Genomic DNA, 14,696 nt, shown 5'->3' on the forward strand with positions numbered 1-14,696 from the left:
ATTGCTTTATGCACTTCCCATATTGCTTTCAAAATTATCATTCCAAAATAAGAGTATTTAGTGTAAGGGTCAACATGTGATTTAACCCAATCCAATGACACTAAATTTGGTTTCTAAAGTATTTGAATCATCTAACCTGATTAAGACTTGATCATAATCAGATTGGATAACAAATTCTTTTTTTTTTAATCTGACCAGTCCATACCATATAATTTAATTTATTATTATTATTATTATTATTATTATATATATAAATTATTAAACATAAAACACATTAGTAATTTGTAGCTTACATAGTTTATAAATTAAACCATCCATATTTTTTTTTTCTTTTTTAAGTTGTTTTTATTCTTGTCTTGATTTTATTTATATTTTTACATACTGATATCATACTTTATTTCTATCTAAAATAAAATATCTATTAACATTGAAATCATTAATTCTATTAGTCAAATATTTTTATAATTTGATCCTTTTTTAGTGCTTTTAATCATTATATACTTAAAAAACTTTAGAAAAAAATAAATTATGATTCTAATTTTTTTTTAAAAATAAAAATATATGGACTCAATTAATCCAATTCAACATAATCCATTTATGATTAAGTTGGATTGGATCTAAATTTTTTTACAAAAACTCAACTCAACCCAATCCATAGATATTTGATCCAGTTGAATAATAAATTTAGTCAAATTCAACTCAATCCAAACTGTGCATCCTTTCTTTTGGAGGTAACATGGGAAGTCCACGAAGCAATTCTGAAAAAACACCCGAGTCATTCGTAGCATTCTCGTCTTTAATTTTGACAAATAGTATTGATATGGTGTCATTGTCATGTGTTAATTCTTCACATTTTCTTGTAGTTATGGAGTTTTAGACTGGTAGAGTGGTAGTGTCCTAAGCTTGGATGGAACTAAATATAAGCCTACAAGTTAATCGTCCTTATGATAAAAAAATCTCTTAATAGTTGGGGGGGAAAAATCACCCTCCTTTAATATTCTCTGTCCCTGAGTGGAAAATATTCTTTTTTAGCAAACCTATTATTTTTTATTCCGTCCCATAGTTCAAAATAAAGGAACCGATAGAAACCACAAATTGTGATAATTTGATGGATGTTAAAAGAGTTAAAAAAAATGATCAAGGCTTGGGAAAAACTAACTTTGGATGAGAGCATTGAATCTAAGTCATACAATTATAGATAAAAGATTTAATGTTATCTAATTATTTTTTTTTAAATGTAACTTTTTAATATTATCTTTTTTTTAATACATGATCTTGCATATTTTCTTAAAAGGATTGCATAGTGACTAAAGTTATTAAACTAGCAACTGTTATTTTTTGGTCATTATATGCAAAAATAATGTTTAATTATTATTTTTGTCCTCTAATTTATTTTTTAAGTTTAATTTACTCCTCTTATCATTAAAAGGTTTAATTAAGTGCTATATTTTTTTTAAAATTTAATTAAGTCCTTTAAAATTAAATTTGATATTTTTTAAAAAAAATATGAAATAATAAAAATAAAATCAAATTAAACTTATTTTAGAAAATAAAAGTTTAAATCTTGGCAAAAAACCACACCAAAAGCATTTTCTTAAAAAGAAATATATTATTAATAGCGTCAGTCCAATCAACACTAAATTTTCATTTAAGAAGAAAAAATGGCTTCAACTAAGTGTTGATTGGACCCACCTCTAAATAATAATTCTTTAAAAAATAATTAGTGTAAGCCACAACTCACGTTATTTCCGATACTAAGTAAAAGATAATTTTATAGTGGCTAAATGATTATTTTGGTTTTTTTAGTTTGGTTTTCAGTTTTTTTTGTTACAATTAAAAATTTATTTTGATTATTTATTTTATTTTATGTAAAGTAATAATTTATATTTTTAAGAGTTTACTTAAATCTTTTGTTTTATTTAAAATATTCAAAATCATCATTCAACTATTATAAAAAAAAACAAAGCAAGTGATAAAAAAAACAAAGCAGAAACAAAAATAAATTAGTTGTACCTAATAAAGAACACCTGGGGCCAAATTATTTAAAATGATGATTTGAAGGACAAAGTTGAACGATTATTTTGAATATTTTAAATAACATAGCAAAATAATTTTTTTAAAATATAAAAGATCATTTTAAACATAAAGAACTAAATGACCATTTAGCCATAACATTAACTAAGCCTATGCTACATTTGTTTTTTTGAAAAAATATTTTTATGGCCAACACTAGTTTTATATATTAATATCAGGCATAGCGTCAATTAATTCCAGGCTAAATTTAATTTTTGAAAAGAATTATTATTATTAGCCTTAAGCCCTCAACACTATCATAGTCAAGCTTTATTTATTTCATTTTCTCTCTTTAAATATTTGCTTAGAAAACAATGAAAAAAAGCAATAAACTTGTTTATTGCTTTTTTTCATTGTTTTCTAAGCAAATATTTAAAGATAGAAAATGAAATAAATAACGCAACATTGATGTAATTATTTGTAAAAGAAAATGACAACATTGGTTGCCGAAACCAATTACGCATCTAGTTTCTAAAGGAATCTAAAGTATAACGAATGAGACTTGTTGACAAATCTTTGCATGATTAATTTCAAACACGAGCACCGCGTTGATGTCTATGCAAGCAATTGAAAAAGAAAAATGCCTATGATGAATGTCATAATGAAAGGAAACTGGAATAGAAATTCTAATGAAAATATCAATTTGGACCATCATAGGAATCTTTAAAAAAAATATAAAAACACCAAGTCTAATTTAATATCCATTAACACCTTAAAGAGTTCTATTGGAATCCATTTCATATCCATTTAAAATTCTGTTTCATTTCACAATGAGTCAGTTACCATGAACCTTCAGCGCCCACAGTTGGATTCTTGAAGGCAGAGAACTCCCAGTACGTTTTCAATGAGAATGGTGGGAAAACAGTGGCACCTTCATCTGTAATTTTAGATATCTGCAAACAGTGGCACGTTAGACTAAATATCATAAATTCATAATGCAAGATAATAAACCTTCAACTCAACTGGAGATTATATTAAGAGTGCTAAGATTTTTCATAGTAAAAATCCGACAACAAAAGAAGGAAATCAGGAAGCAAAGTCATTTTAGTTCAGATCCGAGCCTCAATCCTCAGATACACATTATAGGAAGGGTTCGGATTATATACAGTTTAGCATTCAAGAACTGTAATGTAAGCAGCAGTCATTGACTATCATAAACTCATAATAATGACCACCAACACTCTACAGAATTGGCACAGAAAAGAAATTGAAACTTTTACATAGATGATATCCTTCGAAACAAGATTAGCATACACAACTATCGGGTAATGACAAGCAAGCAACCATATTCCGGATCCACACGTTCTTTCACACAAGTACAATACAGCATATTCCAATTTGCTGTCTAGAAACCTACTAATTTTTCCTATCCCATGTGCTACAAGTGGAGTTAGACCCAATAAGCGTGCAACCTCAAGTAGAGAAGAGTAGAAATCGATCTAGGTAGCATGAGGTATTGCTTACAGCTAAAATCCTACTAATGAACTTTCTCACAAATACTTCAGCCAAGAGAATTGGGTGTCTTGGTCAGTTAGAAACTTGCATAGGATAGTAGCCAGGATCTCTCAAATATGTCTGGCATTGCATGGTAGGAGCCTGCACCTTCCTTGGGTACAAGAGTACAGAGTATGGATTAATTGTATTACTGAGAGTGAAAATTCACAGATTCTCAACTAAAGCTTTTATTTCTTGATTCAACTGTTTGAAGAAGTGCAGCTAGACTGGGCCAATATGTTCTATTCATTGAAACTAGTTTCCATACACCACGAGTAATTTATGAAGAAAAGAAAATATAAGCATGAAGTCTCGTGTAAATAGATGATGCACATACAGTCTGATTCCTTCATTTTCCCATATTGTCTATTACTTCCTCGTTTCAAATATAAACCTCTTGGAACAGGGTGAGACACTGAGACTTGCTTGAATCAGAAATTTCACTTGTTTGAATAATAACTATGTTCTGTACAGGTCCAGAATTAAAACTTCCAGCACAGTTTAAAAAACTCGATTTTATGGCATGTGGCATAGGAGAAAATAATTCCAAAAAAAAAGGTCAAATCATTCAATAACCCAACAAAACGTAGCTAGGATGATACTCAATATATAATTGGAGAAAGACCCTATAGAAGCAAAGCTAGCTTGTGATCGATACATATAGGAGTACATGAATCAATAATTCAGTTGTCTTGTTTTTTTTTTTAAAACTGTCAAAACAGTTTGCAAACACATGAACTGAACTGTTCTCTGACAGACAGTTTGGTTCTATAAAACTTAACTTACAAAATAGTTCAGTTCAGTTTTTTACAATAGTAGTTTAATTTTATACAGTTAAGTTCAGTTGAAGTTCTCAATTAATTCAGTTCAAAATAATTTTTGAACAGCCCTATATAACCAGACTGTGAATGTTCACTCTCAGTAATGCAATTCGATCTTTATCTTCAACCTCTAAACCAGTTCTAACTATATGTTTTGATAAAATGTTAAATGGAGAGGGGGAGAGGAGAGCATAGCAAAAGCAAAGAATATTAGAGTAGAGAAAAACAAGAAAAGGAACAGTGTAAAACCTGGATTTTGTTGACAGCAGACCTATCACGGTATAAAAGCACACGCATGCATTTTTCCAGTAACTTGACGCCCTCTTCAAAGGTCAAGTTTTCATGCCACTCATCACGGAGAATTGGCCTAGCGAGATGATTTCCAAGCCCGGTTGCTACATGGTTGTCCTCAAAATTAATGCCAATCATGTTAACCTGGATAAGATGCAAAGATTTAGTTATTAAAAGAAAAACTTCCAGGTAAACGTTTACAAAAAACAAAGACAAAGACATACCATGCCAAGGTACTTCTGCCCGTTTTTCACCCCACCAAGTACAAGTGCATTCCACAATGGGTTGAACTTGTTACGTCTATTATACATCACACGGGTTAAATAATTATGCACCTCCTTCGGCCCTAGAGAATTCCCATCATCCCACATGTTGTCATATAGGCTGCACATTCAAAACTCAAAACCAAACAGTCAGATGGGAATTTTGAAGTTGTAGACTTGTAGTATTGAAAAGGTTTAAGGGGAAAAAATACACAGATGGAATTTTTTACTGCGTTTGAAACAAAATAAATAGACAAGCCAAGCAAGGAAAACAAAGCAGACCATCATTTAACTCATCACATCTTTCTGCCTTAAACTTATTTAAGATCACCAGTGCATACTGAGTAACAATTAATATTAAAAGGAAAAAGTACTCACATAAGCTCATCAAGGTAACGCAGAATCTCCTGAAAGTCACTTATCTCCCCGCTAGCACCAAGAAGAGAATGCTTTCCAATAGGCTTGATACGCTCAACACTCTTGTACCGCAGGGTAGATCCATACGAACCTATCAATATATCCCCCATTGACATGATACGCAAAATGATTTCAATACTTAAAAGCACCATTAATCTATGACGAAATTTGCAGAGATATGGCACATTTGTGAATCAGAAATCAACAATTAAAACCAGCGCCAGTAAGGAATCAAATTGAATTTCTCCATATATATATATTTTTTTACTTCAAAGAAAACAAAAGACTATGGGAAATCAATTTCCAGAATAATCAGATTAAGAGCAATTTAACACGAAGATAAAAACCAGATTAAATATCAGACCTCCCATGTCAGCGGCCATTAGAATCCCATCTTTGTATTTGATAGCGACTACAGAGGATCCAGTCACGTATGGGTACCTAAGGGTTAAAACAAAAATTAGGGCAAAGTAATATGCATTTAAGAGTAAAATCAAACTATTCAGTGTGAAAACCCTAAAATCGAAAAAGTGAGCATCATCGAGGAAAAAGGAATGGAGTAAGAGGGAGATAGTGTACGTACAGAGTTCGCTCGGATTCAGCTACACGTTCCATCGCGACGAGTGTCTATCACTTGGATCGTCGTCGCAGTCTTGAAGAAGAAGAAGAAAGAAAACGCAGAGAACGAAAATGGTAGAATAATAGTGTGCCCAAGTATGATTCACCGCAAAACGACGTCGGTTCCAAAGTGCAATTTCGTAAGCCACAATCCAAACCAAAATACTGTCCTGTGCTTAAATAAAATTTTCTTTTAGTTAAAAATATTTTTAAAATAATTCTTATAAATTATTACTTTTAATCATAATTATAATCATAAATATAATTTTAAAAGGATTTGAGTTATGTAAAAAAATAAAAAATAAGTTTGGAGTTAGTAAAAGAAATTCATGAAAAAAAATGATTTTTCAATCAATTCAAATAAAAACAAATTAATATAAAAAAACAAAATATTTTTATTACATATCAATTAAGTTTAAATAGTTTTTCCACTTCCACTAAATTTAACTAATTCTTTTTGTTTGAATAATATTAAAATGCACATCAATATAATATTTCATCTAATAAAGTTATTGTGTAATATAATTCTAATTCTACTAACACATACAATTAAAATTTTGTAATAACATTGATAGAGTTTCAACTTAATGGATGATGTCGTGTTTGAATCTGATTAGAGTTGTCAAAAACAAATCCAGTCCAATGGATTGAACTAGGCCGTAAAAAACATGACCTAAGTCAAATCGGGTGTTTCGGCCCGACACGTTTAGCCCATTGTGTGTAATAACAGAGGTGTAAATAGCAAGAGCCATATTTTTTTATTGAATAGGGGCCGAGAAGGCCATATCTTAAACCATTGGACCCATGTCAAATTGTCAATGCAAAAGTTACACAGAATATCTTTCACGTTATTGTTGTCATTTGACATGAAAAATTGAGAAATGTGCTGCAAACACGCTAACAATTTTTTTGCACACCAAGGGACCATGCAGCAAGAGCTCCTAAAGCCTGAATTCCTTAGAAAATGTGCAAATTCCAGTGACAATTTCTGAAAAATCAAAAGAAAGAAGTCTTAGAACACCATATTTAATCAATATTAAAAAAATAAAAAGCAGATATAAGAATAGGAATCGTAGAATTTTTTTTTTGGACAAAAGAATCATAGGAATTAATGGGCGTAAAAGGCTAGTAAGTTTAATCTTTATAGTATAGTTTCAAAAATCCTATCTGAAGTGTACTCATAAGCTTTTTGATAAACAAACATACTTCTTGATGCTGTGATGGGAAGTAGGGGGCATAGTTAGATTGGTTGGTTACTTGTCTGCTGCCTACAGTAGTGTTAGCCAAGGATGTTTAGGCTGGGGTTGCTTGTACAGTTAGCCTTTATTTGGGGATTTGAGGCCCATTGTGTTGTACCAGACATCATAAGTAGTAACAATAGCCAAGGTAACTTAACTCTTGTCTCCTTTGTTAGTGTAAAAAGATTTTGATTTAGCAAACATGAGGAACCAGTATCCTCTGTTCTAATTGGAAATTTTGCAAGCTTTGTTTACATAGATACATAGATACAACAAATAGAAAATGTAAAATAATATTAACAAAACTTTAACAAGCACTCAATTGTCTTTTTTTTATTATTATTATGTATCTTGATCTTTCTGTTGCTTTACATATAGACATTGTTCATATGTTGGTTATTATCGACTTGTAGGCTCTAATTACCAATAATCACCAAGGACTTGTAGCTCACTTAATAATTAATAGAGGAAAAATGACAATTATACGGGTCCCATTAATCATTTGAACAATGATCCTCCACTATTATAGCACCTAAATTGGCAGAAACTTCATCCCTGACACAGGTATCCTCTTCAATGCACCTTTAAATGTGTAATCAATGAGTGGTCTTGAGTCACATATAGTTGAGTAAGGATGACAATTATCTCCATTCTAATTCGGCCAGTGAGCCTTGGATGAACAACTAAAGAGTATCAGTGTATGTTTGGACACATTACATATGCATGAATAAGCTACAAATCAAGTCAAATTTGCTCATTAAGGTAGAAGCTACGAATTGTTGTTATGCTTGAAGTCACATAACCAAACACGCCATCATTTGAATGAGTTTTTTCTTTTCAGACTATGCAGCATTTTCCTTTAAGCATTTACTACATTTATAATTGGTTCGGTACAATTGTCTTCATCTTCACGTAACTTGCTTATGAGTTATTTCTCTGATTGGACTTAAAACAACAGATGTCCTTTTGATCCAGTTATCAACAAAGATTGAAAATTGAACAATTTCATACGACCTGACAAAAGCATTCAAGTATTCAACCTAAAAAAAGGTTGTAAAGTGATGTCCCTTAAAGGAACTGTCACAGTAATACACACAATTTTACATGTATAATTGGAAGCCGAGGGAGTTTTGCATTTCGCCTTGAAAGATAGACCAACAAGACAAAAAGGAGATGTGTACCTTTAGTATAACCAAGTTTAACTATCATTGAATCAACTCCCAGTCAAAGTAACGAACTTTTAAAGTCTCCTTCTTGGCAGTTAAATTCCATCTTATACACAAACACTCACAATTTCTTGCCAAGCAGTGTTTAGAGACTAATATTCTCTTCATTTTTGTGTATTATTATTAATTTTTAATTACTAACATTAGTTATTAATTTACTATATTTTGAGGCACTGTCATAAATGTGTCATTCTTGTTAAATACTACTCAAATTGCATTAGTTCAGCCTCACACCTGAATCCTGATTAACTTAAATCAAACACAGATGCAAGACCAAAAAACAAAAAAATCAAACACGGATGAAGATAGGTTATGCTCTTCAAGACTGGGGGAATAACAACTTGCCATTTGTTTGCTATAGGCAGAAATTTTACACAAATTGAAGTGTCTAGAAGAATGAAATCTCAAGTTCGTGTTGAAGGGAGATCCCACAATCAATAAGTATTCTTCCAAGCCATGCTTTTGACTCTTTGAGTCATATAAGTAATACCAAAAATCTGATAAATGTTGTATCCAAAAAGAGAGCAAATGTTGTATGTGTGATCATAGTACTAGTATGGCTGTTGGTTCGAAAAACGTTCAAATATTCTTCGTTCTTGAGGGCAATAAAACGACACATTTAAGCAAGGGTATACCTCGTCTGATATAATGTGCTCCAATTCAACTTTCTTGATAATATAATAGGATTGTCCTTTGGTTGGGAAGATCCAATATTTGCGCACATGCAATTTTCGGCTAAAGTCATTTCATTTTTTACTTCTTTAGTGAATACATGGCACGAGGAGGGAAATGAGAAGAAGAATTTTGCTTTTCTTTGGTTCAGCTTCATAGACACAAGGACAATTGATCATTCATTTTTAGGCATTCCCTTGCATGGTTATTCAGAACAATCATAGTATGTAATAATAACGTAGCATGCCCTCTAACAGTCATAGTAGTGTGCGTTATTCATATATGATAAATCTCATAAAGTGATAGGTAGTACTGCATATCCAGTGAACATAGAAGAAATAAACAACAGAAACAATTGACCATGATCCTATTCTGATATGGATGATATAGGCTTGAATGCTTGATGGCTAAACCCAATGTACAAGAATTCACTTATGCTGATATGCTCATATGTAATTCATTTAATGTAACAAATACTTTTCCCTTGGACTCCACCTGATTTCGAAATTCTTTATTTGTTCCTTCAATATGAATTCCTTCCAAATTTCTGGCGTGTGATTGGCGAAACATGTTTCTTTTGTGTGTGTTCCAGAGAAAGAAAAATATAAACCATGTATAAACTGCGGCAAAATAGTCAGTCATAAGTCAGAAGCCAAGTTAGTCCCACAACGATTAACTTATAAGAATGCACGTTGACAACATTGTATAAATACGGACCAACCAGCAACCTTAAAACATACTTACCTGGATGGGGTCAATGGGTGATCAAAAAGGCCCATGGCCTAGGTTGGTGGCCTCCATTGCACTTAGGAGGGGTGCCCACCTAAGGTCTCCCCAAGTGGGAGAGCCTACATCATAATTTGTGCTAGTGGGGGCCTGCGTTCGCGCGGCCCCCTTCGATTAAGTTCAAGCTTTTATGACATCAGTATCAATTTACGATGTCTTGTATACTTCAATTAAGTTTTAGCTTTTACTACGTGTGCATTAAAAGGCTTCATTTTATAATAACCTATCCAATATATATGTATGTCCTTTTAAACTGAAAGGAAGTTAAATTATAAGGCTATATAATGAATTTTATTTGATTTTGCAGACTGTATAAGCTCGGCTTCCTCCTTGACAACGTATGTGTCCGTGGTAAGTAATGTCCCCTAAAGCTATCAAAAGCATGCACCACAACAATAAAGGGAAAAGCTCATTTTAAAATGTATTTGTATAAGTTAAATATAAATGTTGAATTTATTCTGTCTCATGCATTAATAATTTCATTATGAACTCAAGGGACGGGTGGGCTTGTTGGGATGGCTTCATCTTTAGTTCAATATAGGAAATCAAAATAAATATAACTAATAATGAGCATTGAATATATATATGCCCACGGCTTTTTCTTTGGAAATTTTGAAGGTTCAAATGATTTTTTGAGAAGTGGAACTATGGTTTCTCTCTTTCCCGCAGAGAAAGAATGTCTACTCTCAATACTAAATTCTTGTTTCTTTTTTAATTCACTCATTTTCAGAATTATTATACACAAACTAGCTTGAAAATTTTGTGCCCATTGTCGAAGACTCCACCATGACTAAGGGTCTAAGCCCCATCGAATAAGTCCCATATCACTTAGAAAAGATGAAAATGACTCCAGAGCTTATTATAAAATAAACATTTTTACACTGTTATATTCATACCTTTCTCGGCCTTTTGGCTAAGATCAAGTGTAGTATCTGTTCTTATCAGTTTAATATCTGATATGTGGACCATTGGTCCACACGATATTAAATTACTTTTTTGAAGGGGAGGGGCCAATACAGTAGCTTGCTACTGGGTCTCTCATGGGTCGCCCATGTGTTGCACTATTGCTTGGGCCTGGCGCACCCTCCGATTAAGTTGAAATTTTGTGAAGAAGAGTCATTGGGTTGAATGGAATGGAATGAATGACTTATACTAGTCTTCATGTGTTTTTTAAAGCGGATAGATGTATGTCTTCCCAATCCAGTTGTAAAATCCTTTTATCTGTTAATGCCCGCCCAACCGTTGTTTCTTATATTTTCTGTTTTGAGAGTTGCTCCGTGCTTGTTCTTCATTAAACAGGTTTTACTGAATTATATCGTCATTTTATACTGAAAGTACTCAAGTTGTGGGCATTAGTAGATTCAGGTTTAAGGTATATTTGGTGAAGGGAATAGAAGAATAGGTGACAAATGCTTGGCTCAAGGATGACAGTCAAGTGAATTGGCAAGGGAGATAAAGATGACCTCATAGGATTACACGTAGTCATATATAGGAATTTGGAAGTGCTACAATTAGTTAGCAAATTGGGAAGAAAATAGTAGCACATGGATGTCTCATGCCGGAAGTATTTGCTCAAAATGGTTCAAGTTACAAGGTTGGACTACTGTAACTTGCATTTCTAAAAATGCTTCAGTTACAAATCACAAATAGTAACGCAATTTTTAGTGCAAAGTTGTACATAACATACGATCCTGCAATTTGCTTTGCTCATAGTAGGCAACAAACAAAAGGAAAAGCCAAGGGTTTGAAGTGGTGAAGAGCTTCTTTGCGTGGGAGGAAAAACTGTTTGTTCATCTCCAATGTATTATTACTTCCGTTACGGCTTTTACCCTTTGTAAGGAAAAACAGGATGAATGAGTTTGGTCAGTATGCAGTTCATACATATATTCTATGGTCTGCATATTCTTTCTTGTTGAATCCTTCTTGGCTGGACGCTACTAATGTGCTGGATCATGATCATTATTACGAGAAACATGGCTATTGATGGGTTGGGTGCGGACTGTGGTTTCTTACGTGTAGGAATCTTCTAACCATCTTTTGTGAATTTTCTAGTAGAATTTGTTATGCCTTTTATTATTGGCTTGGTTTGGCTTGGCTTTGTATAGTTTTACCTTCTTCCATTGATCACTATTTACATCATTGGGGTTTGGTAGGAGGTAAAAGGTCTTGGCAAATGCTATAGCATTTGTGGCTTGGAGCTTATGGTTGATGCAGAATAATATTGTTTTTGATGGCTGTAATTTTTATTTTGTATATGCTATAAATTTGATAAAGGTTAGGTCATGGGCTTTGTTTTCAGATTGAATCCTTTAGAAGGTATTAAGTCCTACAGTTAATTTTTAGGGGATGTTCTGTATTTTGTATTGAGTTGGAGTTCCCCTTGTACTTCCATATTTCTCTTGCGCATCCTCTGTCTATGATTGGTGAGTGAGTGGTGTTCTGGACTTGTGATTATTAAACAGCTTACAGTTCCAAGATAAACTTAAAGAAGCTTGTGATCGAAGGGCACATTGTTTACTATTGATATAGTAGTTGTAAATATTCGAATACTCTGAACAACAACTGTTCCTTTCACCATATGATAAGAGCTCTAGGACTAGGAGGGTAGCATTTAGCTTGTTTGAATTAGTTTATTTTAATGGCAAAAAATGCTATTAATGGTTATGACTTACGAGAATTTTTTGAAAAATAAGAATAGTAGTGGATTTTGTGACTATATTTGTTCATTGTGTTGAAACAACGTTTCCCTCTGAATAAAAATGATTTATATTATAATTTGCCTTTCCCTTGATTCTCTTCGCTAGAAAAGAATCCTTGTTTATTGACAGGTGCATTTCTAATCCATGCCTGTTCGTTAGAATTTATTGTTAGTACTTACAGAACTTAAACACTCCACAGGAAGAGAGAATAAACCAGAAACTTAATTTAACTAGCTTGTATGTTTAGTCCTGCACCGGTCAGGATTATACTTGGACAAAATTGCATTTTTGGTTTCCTAGTTTTCTTCAATTTCAATTTTAGTCTCTCTTTAAATTTATTTACGAATTTAGTTCCTCAATTATAACAAATCTTATCCATATAGGAATTTGATAAAATATAGAATAAAGATATACAAACAAAAACTAGGCCCAATGAAAAAGCAGAAAAAATGGGATTAGTAAATAATACTACTGGCATACTTCCTAATATAAGATCCAATCCAAGAAAGACTAAAAGAAAATCATGTAGCGGTTCGAGTAAATCCATTCTATGTAAAATAAGAGATAAATAAATCGAAATTTCATGACCTTATTGATATAACCAGGAAAAAACTTATTAAATACTAAAATTATCTCCGCATTGAATTCCACCAACTCCTAACATAAGAGATGCAAGTTGCTATAGGTACATTGACGGTCACATGTCATGTTCTGATCGGACAATGAATAGAAAAATGTTATAATGGATTCTTGGACGCATCTTTTCATGTCCAACCAGGATGTGACACGTGACAGTCAATGTTTAAATTTGGACTTATGGACCACAACACTTATAGGATTTGACATAATTAATGACTAAATTTTAAAGGAAATTAAAATTAAAATTGGAGACAATTAAAGAACCAAAAATGTAATTTTATCATATATGCAGTCTTGGTTAGTTTAAATACGGATCAACTAGCTACATTGAAAAATGCTTACCTGGACGGCGTCAATGAATGATCAAGATGGTTCATGGCCTAGGGTGATGACTTCTATTGCACTTGGGAGGGGTGTTCACCTAAGGTCTCCTCAAGTTGGATATCCTACGTCGTAATTTGTAGTAGTGCGGTCCTGCGTTCGCATGGCCCCTTCCAATGTGAGTCTTAAAATTTGTGTCCGTGTACGAGGATACGATGCATGTATGAAACTTTCTTTAGATGAGACGTCCTGTAATATGATATTGAAGCATTTAATAAAGTACTCCCCATATAACCAGTAAACAAGATAGAAGAAGAATGTAGTGAATATTCTATCGAGGGAACCAAATTAGCTTCGGAATATATGCTCTTCAAGCTATAGAAGCTTCTAGCCCCTATCATTTTCAAGTCCAAATATTGATGGGCTCGATATTTACTTCTGGGTAAGTGGTTTAGATGTGTAATTTATTTTAATTTTACTTTAATCTTTTTTATATATTGTAACGATATACAAACATTGTTATTTTAGTTATTTTTTTAATCTTTCTATCATTTTATAAATCCTAATATACCTTTCTTTTTTCTCTTTTTTAGTTGTTAAATAATATATTTGGTGTTTATGTAATATTTTTCGAGTTAATTCAATGCACATTTGCGAGTAATTCAAGCCCCCAGTTTCATTTAGTACCTTGGAACTATACCATTTTGGTCATCTTGTAGTGTTGGTGCCCACAAATTAATTTATAATATAACCACAGCATGAGGAACCAAAATAATGCATATTTGACCTGAGTTTGGCAATCCACAGGGGAAGAAAAAAAAAAAACAAAGAAAGTTGTAAGACTTAGTCCCACACCGGAAGGAACATGCATGCACTAAGTCGGAGACAGTACAAATAAGGACCAACCAGCAACCTAAAACATACTTACCTGGATGGGGTCAATGGATGATCAAGAAGGTCCATGGCCTAGGTTGGTGACCTCCATTGCACTTAGGAGGGGTGCCCACCTAAGGTCTCCCCAAGTGGGAGAGCCTACATCATAATTTGTGCTAGTGGGGGCTTGCGTTCGCGCAGCCCCCTTCAATGAAAGTTCAACCCTTTTTCTTGATACTTTCAAGTAGTGTATGCTTTTAATATC

General features: G+C 32.8%; 1 protein-coding gene and 4 non-coding genes across 5 annotated transcripts; 4 read left to right on the forward strand and 1 right to left on the reverse strand.

The window, feature by feature from the left end:
• Positions 1-2,663: 2,663 nt before the first annotated feature.
• On the reverse strand, positions 2,664-6,107 carry LOC114400796 (proteasome subunit beta type-4). Its single transcript, XM_028363431.1, has 6 exons — positions 5,943-6,107; positions 5,724-5,800; positions 5,321-5,450; positions 4,904-5,063; positions 4,638-4,823; positions 2,664-2,966 (listed from the first exon to the last, which is right to left on the reverse strand). The coding sequence occupies exons 1-6, from the start codon at positions 5,972-5,974 to the stop codon at positions 2,853-2,855; spliced, it is 699 nt and encodes a 232-aa protein (XP_028219232.1). The 5' UTR covers positions 5,975-6,107; the 3' UTR covers positions 2,664-2,852.
• A 3,742-nt stretch (positions 6,108-9,849) lies between these two features.
• On the forward strand, positions 9,850-10,010 carry LOC114400954. The gene has a single exon (XR_003664076.1). It is a non-coding gene; the product is annotated as a U1 spliceosomal RNA (small nuclear RNA).
• Positions 10,011-10,791: 781 nt separating this feature from the next.
• LOC114400958 lies at positions 10,792-10,987 on the forward strand. The gene has a single exon (XR_003664080.1). It is a non-coding gene; the product is annotated as a U2 spliceosomal RNA (small nuclear RNA).
• A 2,584-nt stretch (positions 10,988-13,571) lies between these two features.
• Positions 13,572-13,732, forward strand: LOC114400957. Its single transcript, XR_003664079.1, has one exon. It is a non-coding gene; the product is annotated as a U1 spliceosomal RNA (small nuclear RNA).
• Positions 13,733-14,478: 746 nt separating this feature from the next.
• On the forward strand, positions 14,479-14,639 carry LOC114400953. Its single transcript, XR_003664075.1, has one exon. It is a non-coding gene; the product is annotated as a U1 spliceosomal RNA (small nuclear RNA).
• The last annotated feature ends 57 nt before the right edge of the window (positions 14,640-14,696 follow it).

The sequence above is a fragment of the Glycine soja genome, chromosome 19, assembly GCF_004193775.1.
Source record: "Glycine soja cultivar W05 chromosome 19, ASM419377v2, whole genome shotgun sequence".
NCBI lineage: Eukaryota > Viridiplantae > Streptophyta > Magnoliopsida > Fabales > Fabaceae > Glycine > Glycine soja.